The 23,619-nt window shown below is 44.2% G+C and overlaps 1 protein-coding gene across 1 annotated transcript in view; it reads right to left on the bottom strand.

Annotated features, from left to right (window-relative positions):
- Positions 1-15,944: 15,944 nt before the first annotated feature.
- Positions 15,945-23,619, bottom strand: part of mRpL20 (mitochondrial ribosomal protein L20) — a 75,172-nt gene continuing 67,497 nt past the window's right edge. Inside the window, exons 4-5 of the mRNA XM_050183659.3 lie at positions 20,943-21,008; positions 15,945-16,175 (exon numbers count right to left, since the gene is read on the bottom strand). Coding sequence (XP_050039616.3) covers positions 16,071-16,175; positions 20,943-21,008 — 171 coding nt within the window. The 3' untranslated portion in view covers positions 15,945-16,070. The remainder of the gene's footprint in view (positions 16,176-20,942; positions 21,009-23,619) is intronic.

The following is a 23,619-nucleotide window of genomic DNA, read 5'->3' as shown; positions in this document are numbered from 1 at the left end:
AAAACGTTTTTATGGCGGCTACAAAACGTCTCGCAAAATTTTACTGCCGTTTTCAAAAGAATACAAGATGTCTTACAAAACATTTTATAGATGTCTTGCAATACATCATATAACCATTATTTGGCAGTACATTAGACGGTCTTCACGACGGCTACAAGACCTTTTAAGACATAACAAATTTTCAAGTCAGCTACAAGACATCTTAAATATTTTATAAAAACGTCTAGAAAATGTAGACAGGGTGATTGCAAGACGTCTTGCTGATATTGTCAAGATGTCTCATAGATCGCTAAAAGACTAATGTGTGTACAGTTGCCGAGCTGTTTTTCACAAACTGCGTCACAAGCCTCGGTTATCCATGCCGTAAGCCTAAGCTGCCTGAAATGCGTCGAAGCCTGTCAATCTCTTACCATGCTGTTGTCCACTAGTGCAGTCGTGCTGTGTCGAAGTGTAGAAGAAAGGCAAGAATGTGCCAGGAGCCCAACAAACCAGGCTGCATCAGAGAGAGACGGGACGCCAAACAGGCGAACTTCACATGCCCAGCCGGCCTCGCTCGCTTCGGTGGCGTCTGGCACATGCATATGGCGCGCCTGGCGTGCTGTTAGCATGTTGCTAGGCAACGCAAGAAAAATAAGTCGCAAAGTATAGAAGTTTATTTATACGCAAAACTTCCGGTTTAGCGGGAAAGAATAAAAATAAGACTGTCTGTTAGCTTCAATTCACATCCGTTTTACCCGATGCTTAGGCAGCTAACGGACAGTATTAATACTACATGACATTTCCCGATCCCAGTTTTCGCCGAGTGTCCCCTCTTGAATTTTTCTCTATGATGCTATCATGCACTAAAACCCTTCTTTATAAGCTGGTGCAGCTGCCGGACGTCGGTTGTTATATTCCGATACATTAAAATTTAATTAGGGGGTTTTACATGCCCAAATCACTATCTGATGATGAGGCACGCCGTAGTGGGGGGACTCCGGAAATTAGGACTACCTGGGTCGTGCACCAAAAATTTAAGTACACGGGTGCTTTCGACCCCATCGAAATGCGGCCGTCGTGGACGGGATTCGATCCCGCGACCTCGTGCTTAAAGCCCAACACCACAGCCACTAAGCAACCACGGCGGGTTATTGATGCATTCTTTTTAATAAAGGTACGCTGGCTGCCATTACCAAGCTACCCTCGAGTGTGAACAGCCCAGTACCATTACTCGTTATCCAAGTAGCACAGCCTTAAAAACATCCATTTCAGGAACACATCAGATAAAAGATTTATTTTTTCCCAACTTCTTAAAGACTCCTCAGACCAGACGGGCTGTCTGATCCTTCAGATTGCTAAGAAAATGCTTTCAAAGAGACTATTTCTGTCATCGTCTTATTGAAACCATATAAAACCATTTTTATGCGCGAAAGCTTTTTTTTTCTTTTTTATTTAGCGGCGGAGTCGTGCTTGCTCCGTAGCCGTTAGAAACTCGACAAAAAATTAAGGCAGCAGCAGCGCATGAGGACGAGCTGCCGGAGTGCCACACGTCATATTGCGAATTGCGTCGAGCGGACAAACTTCGCATCATAGCATGTCGAATCTCTGCCTTCTGCAAACCTTTTGTCCGGTATGTAATGAATTCGTTGTTGCTGATTATTACAATAATGGCAAATTCCTAATTTTGGAACATGCCAGGAGTGCAGTTACTCGTGTCTATAGCGTACCGTAAATGATGAAAAGTGGTGGGAACAGTTGCATTCATGTCTTGCCAGCGCCACCACAATATGTGCCGTGTGGACATTGGTATTTACTTCAGGCACTTATTTAGCTATTGTATGATGCGAAACTTACCTGTAAGCGCTCTCCGAGGCCAATGACACAAAGTCCTACATCACGCCGGTAATTTTTCACTGGTGCCTGCAAAAGACAAAGCTGTTTTCGTGCAGCGTGGTGCAATTTCTACCATTTTCCCGCTTTTGGCACAATTTGGTGCAGCACTTTGCTTGACTTGAACAATCGGCGCAGGGTTCTCATCCCTGTAAACGCAGCAGCAGCATGTGCAGGGTGGAATGCTTGAGTGTCCCAGAGAATCTCGGCGGGTCTCTTCAATGCCGTTCTATTCACTGTCTCTGCATGGTCAGTCGTGAGTGCAATGCATGCTTCCGTCAGCTTGTACCTGCATCTGGTATTTATTGCCTGTTGCTCCTCTAAGATCACCCCTGCCAAATATGCCTTGGTGTAGGTAGCCCGCCTGGAATGCAACAGACACACAACCGAAACACTGCTAATCTATACACTCCCGACTGCCGCAATTTCATTCGCCTGCTCCAGCTTTAGCATCCATAGACTGCAAAGTTATGAGGAGCTGCGTCTGTTAAACACTGGATGAATGCTATATGCTGTTGACTTTCGTTGCTGGACATTTTAAGGCACATGTTGGATGAGACACCTTGTCTGCCTCAGAAGTGCCCCAACCTGTCATTCTCATTTATACAAGGCACTTATGGCGCATGAACTCTACTGAATGTTCAACTTTGCCAATGAAGCATTTTGTGTGGCTTTATAATCGGATGCAAAGGTTCACTTCTTACTGATTTCTGTGCAGGAAGTGAATTACTTTGTAGTGTCAAATGCACGTATTCATGCCGAAGGGATGTTGATGCACAAATAGCATGCAGTTGGTCTTCAGAAACTGCAACAGCATTAATAATTACAGCTTCCACAGTCAAAAGCTAGGTGCAGTGACCAACAAATGTTTCAGGAAAATACAACACATTTTTGCTGTTGGTAAAAAAATAAAAATCGGGGACAGTGCTACCTTAATGTGTAGAAATTTGTGTGCAGACATGCGCGAATGATTCAAAGAATGGCTGTTCTGAGTAGCAGTGTTGCACCATGAAGACATTACAGTGGAATCGACTTATAACAATATTCAAGTGCCACGAAAATTCCATTCTTATAACCGATAACTGTCATTATCGGGCTGCATGAAAAATCAATCGGGGGATGGCAGAGCTGATGTGAAAAAACTATAATGGCGGGAAGGCCAGTGCCCCTCCCCACCACCTTCGTCCATGCAGGCTACTGATTGTGTCCATTCGTTTAACTGCTTCCTGGGTGCTCCCATCACATGTAACAAGCCACAGCTGCAGGCGTTAAAGAATGGCATAACTGCGAACGGGTGGCAAGCGACGTGCGAGCACCGCCGAGGCATCGCTTTGGTGGCCCTAAAGGGGGCCTTTTAAAAAATGCGGGAAGGTTGCCGTGGTAGCCCGTCAGCTTGAGAAATCCAGAAAAAACGCTGAGGCAAGATCACCACAAGCATCTCACTATGTACTTCTCACTGGCTTGCACGAGAAAACCCTATGTCCGTCAGCCTTGCATGCTTTACGCGAAGCTTGCCGACATCCTTCTCCAAGGCATCCAGGTGCTCCACGTAGTGCATAGGAAGGTTCCTCATGAAAACGAAGCCCCGGAGGGGCTGAGTCATCTGCCAGGCCTCCTGTGAGGCCAACGTTGAGGCATCCTGCCCTACCGCGTCATCACTGCAGTCGCCGCCGCAAGCACGTTCGTGATGATCGGTTAGAATAACTTAGTCTCCGTGCACTTTCTTTTCACCGGCAACGTTATGCGTCGCCGATGATCAACGGCCGCATCAGCGATCCTCCGTTTCGGCGGCGAGTCAAACCAATTGTTGGTCAAACGAGGCTGAGAAACCGCGTGGCCAGGAACGATTTCGACGCAACCAACAAAGACGAACGCAAGTGATTAGGCTGTTTGCAGAAGTGCACTGAATGAAGAGCGTGCGAGCAACATGCAAGCAATCTGCGAACAGCGCAATTGGCGCAGTCTATTCGTGTTTCGGAGGCTGGGACGGCTTAAGGCTATGAGCGCAGCCATTAGTGTTCGGAGGGGTGGAAGGGCAACGGGCTCCGCACGTCCGTTCCGCCCTCATCCGGCCGCGTGCGGAAGCCTCTCTACTGGTGAGCGAGGAGCGGACGCAAGTTTCCCGTCCGCCCGCCTGCTCGTCTCTCATTGGCTGGTCCGAGGCGGATGGTTCGACTGTCGTCACAGCAAACATGGCGCGTGCTCGAAGCGAAGCGAAGCGGGGACGCAAGGCCTAGGCTACAGCCGCGTCAGAAACAGTGTATTTTTTTCTCCTTTTTGTGATTTTTACCAGAGATATGTGGCACCCACGGAGATAGTCATCGGAAGAAGCAAGCCGGTGTACGCTTCCAGACCTCATCAGTGCGTGCGATCGCCAACAGAAACAGACGGAGCGCAGGAAGTGTGTGTTGTGTTTACGAGAGCGTCGGAAGAAATATTTCAAGCCGTCGACTTCGTGATTTTTTGTGCCATGCTTCGCGTGTGCGTCGCAGACGAGAACTCCATCACATACACGTGCATTGTGAGCAGCAGGACACATGTTTAGTGCGTGGCGAAATAAGTAGCGTCCGATTAGCGCACCCAGCGAACACGATTGGTTTCTGTTCTGTGTATTCGGATCGTTGCCGCGAAGTGGTGAACGCCAGCCCTTCGAAACTTTCAGAAGTAATTATACGATCAGTAGCGATAAGTTTTTATCGCCTCGTTATCGCTGCCATTCTGCGTGTGCTATACTGCGCGTGAGCCGTTTTGCCGGCTGCGACGCGCCGAGGTGACCGCGACGTTCGAGCTGTGTTCTTGCTGTCATGAAGTGTGTTCGCAAGCTACAAACCGTGATATGCATGTGCGATGTGTCGCAGCGTTGCTGGGTGTAGAAGTGCTCGTACTACGCGATGTTCGTGTGCTCAGAAGTGAACTGAGCATATGTGTTGCCGATTGCGTTTTCTTATGTAGTAGCCCGATGGAGAAGCCCTATCACACCGGCCTTTTCTGCTTCGTACATCTATCGTTTGTTTCAAAAGTTGTTACTGCACGGTTAAAGATGCTTCTATCGGTGGGGGGAAATTAGGGAACAGCATTATAATTGCATACGTCAAGACGTTCAGCGCTGTCGTGAAATGTGGGCGCGCCTGAGAGCACTAATGTCATGAATGCAATTAAAAATTCCCAAGACAGTGTAAGAGAACGGTTAAAAAAGAAAACATATGAGAAGGTAGGCACAGCAGCTTGTGAACCCGCTCCTATAATACCTCTACCCGCGTCTGTTTGTAAATGTATGTTTTCTTGCGTTTGTCAATTTTTTTTCTATTTCCCACATTTCTTTATATTGCAGTTTTTCTTAGTTTTCGCGTTTGTGTGTGAATACGTGCCTGCTTCCATGCGTGTTTGCGCTTACCCTTATTTCTGTCCTTTTATATTATATTAGCATTTGCTTTTGCTAGTTTTCTTTCAGCAAAGTCATTACACATTTTCATTAACCAATCTCATTCAAAGCACTAACTCATGTACACGGTAGGGCTGGCCTCTTCCATCTCATTAAAACCTTTCTCACTGGTCTACCTCGTCTTCTCAATCTGCCTACTCGCTGTGTTTTCTGTCCTTGCTTCTTGTGTTGTTGCTGCAATGTGATTAACCAACTTGCTCAAAACAGATTTTGATCGCCTATGAAAACAAAGGTTTAGAGATAGATTTTTCTTAAAAGCGTCATGGGGGTTGCACAGCAACCCTCTTACCTCTGTTCATGTTTATGCATCAGTGCATGTGGCAGCTCGCCAGAAGTGCACGTGAAAGGGTGCCATATTGTGCAACTACACCTTGCTATGCTGTTGCATTTTTCATGCAATCAGTCTTAGTAAACGGATGGTTTCGCTGCCCATCACATATGATGGCAAAAAATTTCAACACGAATAACATTGTGCAGTGGGGTGTCATTTCCTGTCTGATGCTTTCGTCATTGCAAAGACATTTTTCAGTGATTGGAGCCCAGCAAAGCAGTGCACCTATAGCTTTTGCAACTTTCACCATTTATTGCTTCACAGATGTCATTGTCTGTACCTGGCCGTCGATCGCTATGCTGATAACTTGTGAATTAAATAATTGCCTCAATAAAACACATTCAACTTCACTCGGCATGTTTTAGTACAAACAATGCTAGCAAAGCTATTCAGGGTGAATAATTGTGCTTACATTGGTGTTACTTGCCCAGTCAGATAAACAAATACAACAATGGCTGCGACATGACTGTGATTTGACGTGCAGACTGCTAATGGTGCCTTTCAAGCGTGCCCTCGACTACTGCTATTAATAGTTACCCGACTGAGTATTTTGGGCCTCACTAAGCTAATGATGTTTGATAATTGTTCTCTTATTCACATTACTTACCTCGGCCAGGTAACCAAAATAAACAATGCCACCACATGAATGTGTGTTTGCATGCAAGCTGCCAACAGTGGCTGTCATTTTCGCGTTGACTGCTGCCGTTTCACCAACAGCGGCGACAACTTGACTGCGCTTTGACGTGCAGACTGCTAATGGTGCCTTTCAAGCGTGCCCTCGACTACTGCTATTAATAGTTACCCGACTGAGTATTTTGGGCCTCACTAAGCTAATGATGTTTGATAATTCTTTTATTCACATTACTTGCCTCGGCCAGGTAACCAAATAAACAATGCCACCACATGAATGTGTGTTTGCATGCAAACTGCTAAAGTGGCGGTCAATTTCGCGTTGACTACTGCTGTTTCACCTATAATGGCTACGACATGGCTGCGGTTTGAAGTGCAGATGCTAAAGGTGCCTTTCAAGCATACCCCGATGACTTATTTCATGGTGTACTTGATGTACACAAACGTGTACAGCTATTTTAAAAATTAAAATAGCATTACAACATTGGCTCATGTCATTTAGAACATACTCAAAAATTTTTACAAGTGGAAACAAAGTTTCCACTTACCATATGCTCATCGGATACAAAGGCTCAACTCTTTGTATCCCAGCTGCAACACATCTTGCCATTAGGAAGTGCTGCACCACAACTTCTGTGCGGTAGTTAGACCCCACTGAAACACATGTGTTACATCGGTGCTTTGATACAGCCACACAGATTGCACAACCTGAGGAGCAGTTACCCGCCGTGACTGCTTAGTGGTTGTGGTGTTGGGCTGCTAAGCATGAGGCTACGGGATCGACTGCCAGCCACAGCGGCTGCATTTTGATGGGGGCAAAATGCGAAAACACCCGCGTACTTACATTTAGGGGCATGTTAAAGCCCAGGTGGCCCCAATTTTCAGTCCCCCACTATGGTGTACCTCATATTCATATCCTGGTTTTGGCACATAAAACCCCATAATTTAATCTTTTTCTTGGAGCACTCATTATATGTGAGAAAGAAATTATAGTGTCTGACAGGAAGGAAGTATATTGGTACATTGGTGGTTTAGTCTGCATTTTCTTTTTGTTTCATAAACATGTCAGTTTACTGCACCCATACCACAAGATGTGCCTTAACACTGAATTTTGAAGTAATAGTGCAATAGCTGTTCTTTGTAGCATACTGAATAAAGTAAAGTTCACATGTGTTACCACTGCAAAGGTAAGCATGCCACGTGCATTAGGCGAGCTCAAAAATGTAATGCAAAACCTCCTGCAATGCAAAATCCAGAAAGGCGTGATGTCCAAAGGACTTGGGATGTTTTATTAGCATACAGAGAAGAACAGAGCTCTTAAATGCACTATAGGGCCCACCTAAACACAATTCATGCACAGTAGCTGTGGTAGTTCTCAATATCCTGGGTTTGGTTGTGTTGTGCAAGTGTGTTGTCACAATTAGCAAAGGAAGTTATTTTACGAGTGATTACTCTGTCTGCATCACAATCAAAGCAATATTTTAGTGGTGCAATACTACACTTATTGGCTCCTCCTAATTGTATGTGGTGACGTGCTGTACCTTGTTTCATTCTACTGCCATTTACACGGAACATAAGGCGAGTTCAAGCGGCTCCTCGAAAACATCCTATCATAACTTGTATTATTTTTGTTTGCCAGTAAACACCCACTACCTCATGTAATGTCTCAACAAGGACCTTTCAGGAAATAAATAAATAAATAGAAATGACTAAATGCAAAACGCTCTGATTTCTTATTCTAATGCTCCTCAGTTGTGATTGGCACTGCAAGCACGAGTATTTAATATCTGCAAATAATTACTGGCTTCTTAACACCAAAACACATGATTTTAACTTTGTATTTAAGTGTTTCGAAATGAGAAAATATTTGGTATTCGTAATCGGTGCCTTTCAGAAACTTCGCTATTTACGCAAGTGTACGTAATTCGTAATTTGCTGGGCAGGCTCAAAGCCTGCCTACAGCAGGCCGATAAATTTTTCGGAGCCCGCAATATGCGAAGAACCAAGCAGCGCTATGCAAGCGATTAATGCGGCAGCCGTTATCGCATTATCGCATTATCGGAGAAATAGTCGCAGCACTTTTCGATTTGAGGCTGTGGCGTTCCCTGACTGCGGAGAAGTTTTGTTACTGTTTCGAAAAAAGCTATTTCGTTCCTAGATACACGTGCTTGGAAAAGCTTTGTGGTCGATGTTAATTATGCACGATTAAATCAGGATTCTGTAATGCCTCATAGTTGCGCGTCCCATTGGATTGTAGCGCAAATGCTCGGTGCAGCTAGGCAGTGTATGTTCGGATTCGTAGCAGAAGACACGCATTGATGTCTCAGCCACGGCTATTCGTATTTCGTTCTCTAAATACATAAATAGATGAATAGAGAAATTATAGATTGAAATTGAACTTATTAAAGGGGGGAAATTACGCAGAACTATTACATCAAACTTGAACATGCATCCACAAAAATATGCCAGTGTCGTCTGCTGTCAAAATTCGTTGCCAACCTTGAACACGTTTGCTCCGCCGAATGGTTGCCAGCTGTCAATAGACCGCGTCGTCCAATAGGAATGCGCCTGCGATCCGCTCGTGCGGATGCAGCACGGCTGGTCCGAGGCGGGCGGACGGTGTCGGGTGTCGTCACAGCAAACATGGCGCTTGCTCGAAGCGAAGCGGGGGCGCGAGGCGTAAGCTACAGCCGCGTCAGAAACAGTCTATTTTTCTCCTTATGATTTTTACTAGAGTTATCTGGCACCCACGGAGATAGTCACCGAAGGCAGCAAGCCGGCGTACCCTTCTAGGCATTGTCAGTGCGTGCGATCGCCGAATGAAACAGACGGAGGCGCAGGAAGTGTGTTGTGTTTACGATTGCGTCTGAAGAAATATTTGAAGCCGTCGACTTCGTGATTTTTTGTTCCATGCTTCGCGTGCGTGTCGCAAACGACAAGTCCATCACATACACGTGCATTCTGAGCAGCAGGACACATGTTCAGTGCGTGGCGAAATAAGTAGCGTCCGATTAGCGCACCCAGCGAACACGATTGGTTTCTGTACTGTGTATTCGGATCGTTGCCGCGAAGTGGTGAACGCCAGCCCTTCGAAACTTTCAGAAGTAATGATACGATCAGTAGCGATAAGTTTTTATCGCCTCGTTATCGCTGCCATTCTGCGTGTGCTATACTGCGCGTGAGCCGTTTTGCCGGCTGCGACGCGCCGAGGTGACCGCGACGTTCGAGCTGTGTTCTTGCTGTCATGAAGTGTGTTCGCAAGCTACAAACCGTGATATGTATGTGTGATGTGTCGCAGCGTTGCTGGGTGTAGAAGTGCTCGTTCTAGGCGATGTGCGTTTGCTCAGAAGTGAACTGCGCAGAAGTGTTGCCGATCGCGTTTTCATATTTAGTACCCTTACAGATAAGCCCTATCACACCGGCCTTTTCTGCTTCGTACATCTATCGTTTCTTTCAAAAGTTGTTACTGCATGGTTGAAGATGCTTCTATCGGTGGGGGGAAATTAGGGAACATCATAATAATTGCATACGTCAAGACATTCAGCGCTGTCGTGAAATGTGGACGCGCCTGAGAGCACTAATGTCATGAATGCAAATTTCTGGCAGCCTTGATTGTCTTAATGTGGACACTAGTGTGAAGATCACGAATTTCTAGATTTCATGAAGTAAATTGCTTTATATTTTGTGATGCAAGCAGCTTACATAGCCAAAAATCTGAGCTGCTTGTTTTTGACTAGTGACTAAGCACAGAGTGTTTGTGAAGACACCAGTGGCATGGTAGATGAATATGTTATAGGTAAGAACTGGATACTACCTTCTTATTAACTAAAAATTTTACATTTGCTGACAAAAAGCAATATGAATGTAAAAATGAACACGTAGGACGAGTAGTAACAAGTAAGTAAGTGTCACAGGTATGGTGTTATATAATATTCTGCTAGCAGCCAGCAGAACTGCGTGAAAGAAATTTTGCCCACAGTTCTTTCTTCCTCACTGGCCAGCCATGGTCATGTTACTAATGCAGGCAGAATTGGGTAAGCGAAAGTTTGTGGAAGTTTGTGGTTACTTTGTTTATCCACCCTATTTGATTATCTGGTTTGTGTCGCCTGTTTTGTCACGAGCCTTCAGTTTAAAGGGAACAATAGCACAAGTACCAGCATTATATGCCTGATAAGTGCTTTATTTTCTTTCCTCGTGTTTATTCTGCCAACAGTCATTAGCAAATAATGTGCATTAAACTGACTTGGGCCTGTAAAGTATGTCCATTAAATGTTTTTCTAGTGCACTTTCATCTGCCAGTAAGTTTACTGCTACCTATCATTCATGGGTGTGGGATGTTGGACGCTATATGTGGCTATCTGACTGATCTTTATTTTGAATAGGCCATGGTTCCACTCATTAACTGAAGAGTTTTCAGCTGCGCTGCCAGAATATAGAAAGGGGCACCTTGCCTCTTGTCATTCTTTAGCATGTTCATGGCCACAGTGCGTTGTCCCTGAGAAGTCAGCTGCTATCACAATATAAAACGTGCCTATTGGCTGCTATGAGTTTATCCTGAACACAAATTTTCACAGTGATGTAAGCATTAGTTATGTGACCGAAGCCAGCCAATGAGCACGAACTGCTGGCAGAATTTTCAAGTGGCTCTGCAGGCAAAGTGTCTGCTCCCTATATTATGTTAGCCACACTGCTTTGTCAGTGTGCTGAATTGTTCTTTTTTGACAGAAATTTACTACCTAGCCAGACAAGATATTGCCAAACCATCAATTTTAGGCCCGTACACGGTCACTTCTTTATTTTATGATATTCTGGACATGACACCCATGGCTTAACTTATGCACGGAGTTGAGTTGCTGCATGTGAGAAAAAAAATCACTGCGTAGCTAATAGGAATTAGACTGGTACGAAAAAATTATTTATCTTTATGGCTTGTAGTATAAGTGGTGCTGTTCATTTGATGCACACAGTAACACGTGAACACAAATGTATGTGTACTTTGCATTTATGTGCATGTGTGTGTTAATAAAACAGCACAACTTCTAATATCAAGGCACGTTGCACCAACTATACCCATTAAAGATGTCCTATGTGGTATTCAGCTGATCTTATTGAAATTTTATCACATGGTGCAGTTACAACATTTCATACCTGTATGTAAACCAATTTAAGAACTGTATTCACTGCATGTGAGAATCCATATTTTAGGCCAATGCAGTACCTGGGGTAGCAGCTTTTTAGTCAGCTTTTGCCACAGCTCATTAGAGGGATCTTGTTGATTATGCCATCCAAACAACTCATATAAAGGTTTGTGTTTAGTATACCAGCAGTGAAATACTGAATGCAGCTGCAATTCTTTGTATACTAGTGAGATTAATTCCACTGCTTATTGTTCTGTAACGTGTTGTTCTTCAGTCGCACATGGTGACAGTATTTGGCGTCATGAGTTCTAGGCTAATTTTCACATGGGCCTTTCGATGAAGTGAAATCTGCCTCTTCAACAGTCAGTTTAGTGGAAAGCCACCACTGAACCAATAGCTCAAAGACCAATTCCTGCATGCTTTTCGCCAATTGGGTAGTGTGCGGAAACTATGTGTGATACATCACTTCAGCTACACCAATAATCACACAGCTAAACCTGCCACATATAGTTAAGTCATTGATATAGGCAGAGGAAGATGATTCACGTATGTAACAGTTACTCATCCCTTGAAATGTGAATGACCCAAACCTTTGCGAGCATATCAGTCACAACCATGCAGCAGCACAAGTGGGAAAACTTGTGCTATCACAAACGAAAACAAGTAGAATAGTACCACTGTCTCAGCTGGTTTGTCGTGATTACCTTGCCTGCAAGTTTCTTGTTTATATTGGATAGGCTTCCTACTTCCTACAAATAGCGTGTATACATATTTGACCTGCACCACAAAGAGCTGATGTGACAAAAAAATGTGTTCACCTTAGTGTTATGTTGTTTTTCATGGTGTGTCAGTTTACTTAATACAGTTTTGAATTTACAGATTGCTTCACATGTTTATAGCTAAAAACCACAGAAAACTACTTGCATTGTGACTGTGAGGTCACAACACGAGGATTTGTGTGGTATCCTTCCTGTTCATCGGTGTGTCCTTGCACTATAAATGTAAAACGTCACACCTGCAAACCTGAGCATCCACCCTTACATTTCAAAGACTTTTTTGAATGCTTGGCAGTTATGCTTACAAGCACATTGTGACAGCAAATCTACACCACCTTAATTTAAGTGCGATGTAAAAGGTTGTTTGTGCATAGCCAAGCTGTTCTAGCGTGCCTGCAGGGATACAGCATTGTCCAGTGGCACCGTATAGTTCAGGCGTAACTGAACTAATAAACAAAGCGGCTGATAATACTAAGCTGACCCATATGTAGGAGCATTATATTATCTAACCCACACGCAAAGTTGCTTTCAGTGTACTGAATAACCACAGCTTTGATTTACCAAGTTATATTGCTGCACACACACAGCGCTGAAACAAAGTCTGTACAATGGTGAGAAATGTGCCAAGGAATGAAAGATTACTTGTGATGCGTGGATTTGAATAGTAGATGTGAATGCATACCCGATTCCCCAGTATGCATGTTTTCTTTTGGAACAATTTTACATTTGGCACAGAGGCTGAGCCACTACGGCCTCTTGACTGCAAATTTCTGTGCTCTCACAGTGCTAATGGCAGTATCATTCATTTGGCTACCCGAATAGTGAATAGGTAATAGAGCACTACAATCTTTCAGTTTTACGCAGAACACCTTGTGCATTATTCACAAAACTGAACCTAAGGAACTATTCGCTGGTTTGTTATGGAAATAAAAAAAATGGCAATGAATGTTTCCTCGCTTTTTGTGTGGCCCTGTCTTCTGCCCTACGTGCCTTCATTTCATCGTCATGTGCATGTTAAAACAGCAACTAAGTAAGAAAGACAAACACAAAACTACTAACTATATCAACCTTTTCACACCACAAGAGGTCACTGAACTCACTGCTTAGCTACACTTGATAATATTGGTTTACTTTCAAATACATGCACTGGCTAGCTGTTTATGTTATGCTATGCATTTTTCATTTTCCTAAAATATGGCTGTGCATGAGCTAGCAAGGTTGTTACTACATAAATACATAAAGAACATGCAGCCCATGCCCAACTAACTCATATAGCCTGAGTATAGCTTATTTTTTATATGTAGAGCAATCAAAATAGAACACGCATGTATGATGCCGACTGTATCAAACAGTCTCAAGTCGAACATCCTTGTTTGGTGCCATGGGTGAGAGAGGGAGCATGCCTGTCAAGGTACTGCTTAATTTTGTGCGCTTTGGTAATGTTTGTACATTGTTAAAATGTTAAATTAGGTATATTAAGTAGTAAGGTGGCAACATATTGGCCACCCAGGCTGGCAAGAAAGAATGCAGTTGCTTGATTTCACTCAAAATAAGTTTTCTTATCAGCAATGTAAATTATATGCTTCCAAATAAATACTCCCCTTGGAAACATATCTCATAAGCATGCATATATCTGCATAAGGTCACCGCTATACATACATATTGCTTTAAGCCAGTCATAATGAATTGTACACTCACTGCTTAACCTTCAATTCCTTGCTGCATGAAATTAACCACTTATGCACAACTTTTTTTGCACACGGTGAGAACTTCAGTCATCGCTGAGCACATCATTTAAGGAAAAAGGCATTCCATGCATCCAACTGCTTTAAGCACTCTCTTAAAATTGGCAGAGTGAAAAAAAAAAAGAAAAGCACGAGCAAGCGTATCAGCAAGCTGTACTCGGAGCCTCACACGCGTGCTCAGTAGTAAAAAGGTGCGTCTTGGCGACCTACGCAAATGCATTCCGCGACAGATGTGCGTGTGTTCCGTATTCTTGCAAGCCGTCACTAGCACTACAGAAACCGCGCCACCGCGCTTCCGGTGACACTATCAGTTTCGCGTGACGCAGAACGCATCACGTTGGATAATTAGAGAGGTTTTGTTCAACCAGCCAAGGCAGCGCGCACTGAAAGTAATCATCCGAGAATACGTCGCGTGCTGCGACGTGATGGGATTGCAATACATCTGTAAAAGGTGGCGCAGATAAGACGACCGTGCAATGTTTCGAAGAAGGATGACGGTGCCAATGCAACACATTTGGCTGCAGAACAGAATGTGGCAGCGTAGAGTCGCATTTTCACCGGAACGTGGAAACTTGAAATCACATCTGCAAAAATATGCCAGTGTCGTCTGCTGTCAAAGGTCGTTGCCAACCTTGAACACCTTTGCTCCGCCGAACGGTTGCCAGCTGTCAACAGGCCGCGTCACCCAATAGGAGTGTGCGTGCGTTCCGCTCGTGCGGATTGAGCGTGCATCGACTTTTGCGACACCTTCCGCCTTTTGGGCTTGCGGACGAGGGCGGAACGGACGGGCGGAGTGACCATGTACGGGCCCTAAAATGAGCACGCGGCGGCTGTTGGAGCAGCGGGCTATCGTACGGCGGCTCGAATTTCTCGTTTTCTTTTTTGCTTTTCAAGGATTCCGCATTTCACTACCTTTTCGCTCGGGCACCTAGCTGCCAGACTTCATCGTTATAATTGATAATGCGGCATCGGGGCATTGCAGTAAGCGGGTTATTCCACCATGGAACACATACAAAAGTTGACAGTGCAGCAGTTTCTCATCGTTATAACTGATATATTGTTAAAACCGGTATCGTTAAGCGAGTTTGACTATACTAATCGACGACTATGCGACAGTTACACATGCACGTGTATTGCCACCCGATGAAAAGGTACAAATAAAAGGGCTGCCTCAGCTATCAACACGACAGCTGAGTGGAGGTGAAATTTCCCATTCACAGAAGTTGATATGGGCATGTTACACAGGTGTAAGCCACACCCTTCTCTTCCGCAAACCATACCACTGGTCTCCTTTTGTGCTTCGGCGACTCCTGTCAGCTAGTCCCTCTGCACACAGTGGCCACTTCGTGGCTATGCCACCCGCTTTCATCAAAATTTGTGTCATTTATGTTTTAAGCAGAAACAGTGCCCACATCTCCCAGAGTTAAGATTTTTTTCATTTATTTATTTATAAAGAAGTCATTCATTTCCCAGAGCTAATGGAGTAATTTTAGGCCCAGTACCTTGTGCACACATTCTCCATAATGTACTCGATAACCCTTTGCACTAAATGATGCAAGGCCAAGTCTGACAATGGTAGCTGTTGAACAAATTTTTTGGCACCAAATTTTTTCCGCGTGTGCAAAGCTTCAGGAGAAATTATTTTACAGAAGAACTAAATTCGTAATTTTCACAAGGTAACCATACAAAATTATGGGCAAGCGAGAAAATCAACACCAAAACTTTAAATAGGATCATACTAAACTCGGGAGTCTATAATCATTTTAAACAAACATTTTTTTTTTCATAAACAGTTCTTACATGAAACATGCCTTCCCACAAAAAACACTTTGAAAACGAAGTTAGAATTTTCTCCACACTTAATAAAAATTAGTTTTTTTAATGAGGTTGTGTATTCTGCATTCAGTTCAACAGCACCCAAGTGCACATCAACAAGTTTAATAATTGATTTGCTGACTTGAAGGAATTAATGAGAAGTGTTAGCAGTACAGAACAACATGACTACAATTGCAGTACAATTACAGCACAGCCTCATGGCTCTATTTTAATTGCTTCATCGAAGTGTACACAACAACTCTGCAGTGCACACTGACCGGAGGGCAACGTAAAGCGATAATAACAAACAGCTCGCAGGGTTTCTCAGAGCATGCCACGTGAGATGACACCTTCCGGGGGCTCCTGCTGCGCTGACGTCTCATCCACAGCATCAGAACAGCGCTTGAAGCGTGCAAGGGTAGCCAGGCCCTGCATATAATGAAGGCGCAAAACAGGTGTCGCAGCGATGTAGGATATGCAGCTGAGTGACCTTGCACAAGTTACAATAACTATATATATGCTCATTGTAACATACAAATGGCTTCATGCTGCTTCTTGCTTCACTGCGTCTCTAAAATCTGATTACGCAACCTCCAACACTAGGTATGCAAGAACACGGTACACACAAAGCCACTAGCCATCTCAGTTTGCCTACTTTACATCTGCCACAATTTACCTTCAAGATAGGGTCCACAAAGCCACACTCAGACATGTGCTCACCCTCCGCCGCACGCTTCTCCTCATAGTCTGTGCTTGACCACATTAACATATGCTCACACCAGCCTCTCTTGAGTGCACAACACTGGGCTTGCATCAAGGCACCACCTTTCTTGGCGCAGCTCTGCACACCTTCCCTCACCCCTACAGCATACGGCGCGCAATAAGATTGTATCGTACTTGTACTTAATACAGAACGTCATACTGACGCTCCTAGCAGAAATTTGGCTTGAGTGTTTCTATAATTGCTATCATAATAAAAAGTAGTCTCACATAATACAGCAGACTCACTAATCTGACTCCGGCTAAATGGATTTTTGGGTTAATTTGATCCGTGATGAAGGTCTCAGCCAGCACCCATACATTTATATGGGCCAAAGGTTTTTCTTGTTTCAATCTAGGAATTGATCCTTACTGAATAATTTGATGTCGGCTGGCTAGCAAGAACACACCTGGCCGTAATGACAGCAGCACCTTTGTGGCAACGCTAGAAGACTGAATGAGTTGCACACTCATTATGTCCCACTGCAAATGCCTATTTCTGCCCTACCCTAGGAAAAAAATTGGAGGACGCTTAAGCTTCGCCTTCAAGAGTGGAACGCGATAGCGTTATCGCACCCTGTTCGCACCGCCTACTCAAACGATCTACGCCACCCAAACGTCGCGATCGGCACAGATAACCGGGCCGCAGCGCGCCATGAAGGCGGACGCGATCATGGGACGAGTGGCGCGCCGCGTGTCGGGGCAGCGCCTTACATTGCGAGGAGGGGGTCTTCTGTGTTTGCCGCAAGATGGCTCTGCGTGTGCGCAGAGCGCAGAAGAAATGTAGCGGAAACGTACTTCGCTACTCGTGAAACTGCAACTTCTGTAATTTGCATGGTCATAATTACCAATATACACCACACTAACTTTCTACGGCACGTTTCTAAGGCAACCCCGCATTCACTAGAGGCGATATTGTCGCGCTTTGAAGGAACGAACTCGTTGCTGAGTGGTAGCGTCTCCGTCTCACACTCCGGAGACCCTGGTTCGAATCCCACCAGCCCATCTTGCAAGGTGTTTTTTTATTTATGAAGTGCCTTCTGGGATTTATCGCTCACGGCCAACGCCGCTGACGCCGACACCGGCTTTTCTGCGAAACGAGCTCCTTAAGCTGTCGCGTTAATATTCGAGCAAAAGCAGCAACTCATAATAGACAGCTTCAGTTCAGCGTACGCTACACCATTGCGTACGCTGTAAAGTAGCAGGTCGCACTGCGCATGCGCAGAACACTAAACGACCCATAGCGTATAGGATACGCATGCTATTTCTCAGATTTAGCGTTAGCGTCTTTGTGTGGTTTGCGGAGCTTGCATGAAACATGGCGGTGGTCCGGCTACCCGCTTCGAATTGAATTTGGCGTTGCTTTTGTAAAATGCACTTCGTTCGTAGCAAATGACTGTGTAGCAAAAAACGGCTTTCGCTTAGTTTCAGGCCGCTTCGACGACAGAGTATTATGGATAACCTTGTGGTGTTTTCGAGATCGCTTCGAACGAGTCGAAGCCTAACGAAAGAAACGTTCGAGATGTCAGCGCCACCTATCGCTACAGTCGGGAAATCGCCACAACGATGGCATATGGCCTCTGAGATCCGAAGATCTCGCAAGCCAACTAAAAGTGTAAAACACGTGCGCTGCTTAGCATACGCTGCGCTATAGCGTATAGCGTACGCTATAAGTTGCGTACGCTAAACTACTGTCTAATGAGCGGTTACCATATTTACCTGTTTCTGGAGCGCACTACTTTTTCTAAACTGGTCAGAAAATTGTCTGCACAGTACAATCAGATACAGAACTGCATTCCTGGTGTATACAACAGCCTACCATCAGAGCTGGCATCGCACCATCGCTAGTGTCATCACAAGATGGCAAAGGGCAAGTTTTCACAAAAGACGCATCATTTTCAGTATTTGATTTGAAAAGTTCATCCAAAAGGCAATTTGTGCTACATGCTAAGCCAGTGACAACAAATTCGCATCAGGTGTTTTCAATATTTCTGAGAACAGCAGGCGTTGCAGCATGTACTAGATAACTGGTTAGCCTAGACATGGGCCACAATCTAGTTTATAAATGTTGTCGAGTCACTCAATAAATGTGCAATGTCAAGCACAACAGACCACATGGAGGATATGTTGTGGTTCACAGACAGTGATAAAATGATGACAAAGAGTAAATAAATATCCCTTCAGTGAAGGCTGATACTCACTGGTTTCATCGTTTTTCAAGGCATATGCTATATTTTCCTTGTTAAAAATAGTTTGCACATTAAATTTCTACTTTGTCTAGGAGTTGCAATTTCTACTGCCTTTAACACGTAAACGCTGGGTGCGCGTTAGAGTACTGGATGTGTTACAATTAGGCAAATACTTCTAAACGAACCAGCAGTGTGTTTGGGCAGTTTTCTGCTTGTTCTTTAGGTCAACCTGCCAGATAACTACATAGATGAATTTCATAGCTGTTGTCAAGGTTGGCTTAATGCAAGTGGACTGTATTGCAGAAAAAACTGGATTGTGTATGCCGTTTTAGTAAAGACTCGACGAGTATGACACATGGGATACTATTTGCCAGAAACATCTCCAAGATGCCCTGGTTCTTCAAGATGCATACACCACAGTGGGTCCCGCTGCGGTGTATGCAATAGTGCACCTTCCCAATTGTAAAATACAATATCAGTGGCAGGAATGGCCAATACCATTTTGGAGCAGATTTTGTCGAAGAAATTACCGCCAAACCTCAGAATATCGAGCAGCATGGTGATTGCAAAATAGTTTGTATATATAAAATCACATAAAAAATGCATCAAAAACTTGTACAAATCAATCAATGAACCAACCATGGTACAGTAATACTGACTTGAAGTTTCACACAAAGTAAAGTATTTATTTCTTTGGCTGAACGTACTGCAGCAGTGTAGCCTGCTCCTTATTGGCAGCCGCATGCTTAACCATGGCGTCCTCAACATAGTCTAAACGATCCACACGTAATAGGCTGGTGCCTTCTATTGTGCCACAGTAGCGGTGAAGAAGGGACAAGGCGGCTACAGCCTCAGTTGAAGTTGGAAACAGGGCAACGTCAGGGCTTGTGGGATCAACCTTGCCAGCATCTTTGTTTGGCTGCTACTTCCACTGCGATCTCCACATCCATCAATCGAAGCATTCTGAAACACTGTAAATAACAAAGTAGGAAGTGGCATCTGCCAAGGTGTCTATAAGTGAGCCCAGTGAGTGTGCACTTTCGTGTGTCTTTATGGATGCAAACCACGAGTCCTCACGAGGCCTGGCAGGCGTACAGCGCGGCACTGAGGAGGAGTCAGTGCGGCAAATGCACTGCATCGTTTACGTTAAACTAGCCAAGCCACCGAGTGCGTACACCGCTACGTCACTGGCGCCCTCGGCACAATTGATGTGTGCAGCTAAAGTGCGCAGCAGTCGAGAACAGCCATTTTGCCCCCGCCACCTTCGAGGGTGTTGCGGAAAAGCTCACTTCCTGTCGACAGAGCGCACGTGGTCTGGGGTGGCAGAGTTCAATGTATCCGTTTTACGTCCAGCCCAGCTAAAAATAGAAAATTAAAAATGCATGCGATTTTCCAGGTGATATAGAAACTGTTCGATATATGCAATAATTTGATATATCCGTGTTCAATATGTTGAGGTTTAACATATGATGATTTGGAGCTCATTTTATCACAGTCGACAAAGACGACTCTGAATAGTTATTGGTAGGGCACTATTCGTGCATGTCAAAAATGGTTCCAAGTATAGGTGCAGATCACTGCAAATATTCTCAAGGAAGTTATCCATATATATCCATATACGCAACTACTCACAAACAAATTACAACCATCACACAGCCACACTGAGCTAACCTGTACACTTGGAACAGAATATACCATGTGTCTCCAGCGGTAAAGCAAGTCACATAAAGGTACAAAAAACTTGAGGTGATACAGTCATAGGTAGTACAGAGGTCACCAGTACAATGTACAAATGTGGCACATGGCAACAACATACAACGGGCCCAAGATAACTTGATCTTTAACTATTCACAACCCACGAATATGTTGCAGAAAGTTTTGTAATAGCAAACATGTGTGACCAATCACAGGATTGGATTAGCTCAGTGACCCTTTAGTTCCTTTAGCTCTATGAATGGCAGGACGTGATGGCACTTTTCGCATAGGGTGGTGGCGACCACCACCTGGTGTGGATCGCAACTTCTTTTCACCATGGCCTCCAAGATTGAGCCTGGAGCAGCTGTGGAGCAGTTTCTCTCATTTGTAGCACAGATGTAACAGCTTTAACACAACTGTAGCAGAATGGAGCAATTGTATTAGCATTCCAACCACTGCAATATGTGTGACTTTGCATCAACAAGTGACCTGCCCAAAGAAAAACCTGTTTGTACACTTTCCTCACTGGGACAAGCCAGTCATATGCAATCACCTTGAATGTGCGGGGCTCCGTGTAGGCGAGCTCAGCCAACACACGACGATCCAAGGCCAGGTGGCACTGCAACATAAATTGTATGTGACTGCCAAGACCCTCATATTCAAGCTGACAATGTGTAGCTAAGCCAAATGTTTTGCCTGCTTCAGTACAGCAGTCAATTGCTGCATTAACCACTAGCACAACACTGCATACCTGCAGAAACTCAAAAAGCATGTGCGAATGGTAAAGCATGGTTTGTATTACTTTCTCAAGCATGCCCTGCTCATGAGATACACGAGAGCAATAAAGACTAAAAAAATTAGTGCAGTTCAACTGCTGGATGGAAGGCCCGGGTGTGGCACAAGTTATGAGCCACAGGTAGGTTGCAGGGTTGATTACCTAACTGCTTTACCTACGAGTGGGTAGCATGTGAGCACTGTGCCGGGCACAACACCTGACAGGTAAAGTGATTTCGTCATTAGAGATTTTGAGAGACTGTCAGATGAAAGTGCTGTGCTGTGGCACAGAGGTATGAGGAAGTACCGTGTGGGCTCTAGTATATAAACTAATTCAAACCTAGCCTTTTAGACCACTACATGATGAAGTTTTAATCTCCTCCAGAAGTGCTTATTAGCTACGAATGTTTTGCACACGAATGGTGAAAGTGCTTTAGATTACCTTAATCAATGCCCATTTCGTGGGATTGATGTTTCAGAGCTATGGGCTAAATTCAAATAGTTGTGCATGTATTGCATTGACAATTTTGTACCATTAAAAAAAGGCAGGCAAAAATAAGAAACCCTTGGATAACACGTGACATTTTGCACCAGAAAAGCAAGCTTCAGCGGTTAAGATGGCAAGGTGCTTTTCACAGCATTATCTGATCAAATAAGACACTCCTGAACCAGCATGTTAGCTGTGCCAAGTGAAACTACTTTCAGCATGCACTCAAAAACTTTATCCAAACAGCTCCTGAAACGTTCTGGTCACACTTGCATCTAAAAAAAGAAGACGTTGATTTAATCATGTATGATGACCCTCTTGTTACAAATTATGTACTGTTGCATATTTCAATGGGTACTTTCAAAGCGTTTTTTCTAAGGCTCAGGACAGCAAGTGTATTGATCGCACATCATATCACCTTGACTTGACATTGTTACTATCAGGCGCTATGTCAGTGCTTCTGAACTTGAAGATTAAAACTTCGCCAGGCCCAGAAAACATTCCAAAATGCATTTCTATGTTGATATGCTGAGAGGATTGCTAAGTGCAATCATCTTCGGTGCTTCCCTTTGTTCCTGTAGCATTCCCAGTGATTAGAAAATAGCACAAATTGTGCCAGTATTGAGAACAGGTCATAAACCATTGGTCTCAAATTATCCTATATCTCTGATTTCCTCCTACTGGAATCTACCTGAGCACATGATAGCCAACTAGATCACTGAATTTTGAAATGATGGGAGTGTACAGACACCTTTACAGCATGGTTTCAGGCAGAGTTTTTTCCACCACTCAATTAGCCTCTGCGACGCATACCTTTGCATCTATTCTAAGTCTGGGCATACTGACATTATCTTTCTTTTACTTTAAGAAAGCCCTTGACCTGGTTTCTTACAATAAAGTCATCTTCAAACTTAGAGGTACCAGTCTTCCCAATTTTATTGTAAATTGGGTTTCTGCTTATTTATCAAATTGCACACAACTTGTCGATCTAAATGGCCGATGTTTATCTGAAGTTCCAATTACTTCGGGCATTCCATTAGGAAGTATTTCTGGATGCTTGCTTTTCTTAATTCATTTCATTTCATTTTCACCTTAAAGGCCCGGAGGCATAACATAAGGGAGGGCTTTAATCCTTGTAACAATGTTAGAACAAATGCATGGAACAGTAAAGAAACAACAATAAACAAATACAGCCAGAAACAATTGTAAAAAAAAAAAAGGAACATCGTGCTACAGTAAGGGTAGGTGGGATCGGTAATTAAGCAGTGTGGTTATTTAACATTTCGCGGAACGTATTACGGTCAGTGCATGACATGATATCTTCTGGGAGATGGTTCGAATGGGTTATAGCGTCGGGGAAAAATGATGTGTTCATGGCAGATGATCGGATGTTAATGTTTGCTATGGGACGACTGTGGCTTAAGCGAGAGGATGTACGTAAGGGTGGATTTAACAGGGAATGCCTGGAGTGCGGATGGTAATAAAAGGTGTGAAGCAAGCAGAGATGAGAGATGATCCGGTGGGAAGCAAACCAAATATATTTATTTTATTTATTTATTTATGTTCAGTATCCTCAGGGCCCAAAGGGCATTACAGAGGTGGTGGGTGCAATGGATCAATTAAGCATACAGTCGAACCCGACTATATCGAACCTCTTTACATCGAATTATTCTATATATCGAACAATTTCTGGTCACGGTATAGTTACAATGAGTATATATAGCAAAACTTACGCTTACATCGAACAAATATTGCAGTGACTCCCGATATATCGAACATCAAGCGGCGGAAAAGTGCCCCCAGAAGTTGGCTTTCCCTCGCGGTAGCGGGGAAACCTGGTGGCGCGGCTCCATCCAACCGCTCTCCCTACCGTGACCGCACTGCCTCGGGCTGTTCGGGCGAGCCGTCGACACTCCCCCTGTTGCGCATAGTGGAGTCTATTAGGCTACATCCTCCCTCTTTCTCTATC

Source organism: Dermacentor andersoni, chromosome 3 (genome assembly GCF_023375885.2).
Source record: "Dermacentor andersoni chromosome 3, qqDerAnde1_hic_scaffold, whole genome shotgun sequence".
In the NCBI taxonomy this organism is placed as follows: Eukaryota; Metazoa; Arthropoda; class Arachnida; order Ixodida; family Ixodidae; genus Dermacentor; species Dermacentor andersoni.
Note: the sequence above shows the minus strand (reverse complement) of the source record. Positions and strands in the feature narration are given on the sequence as shown.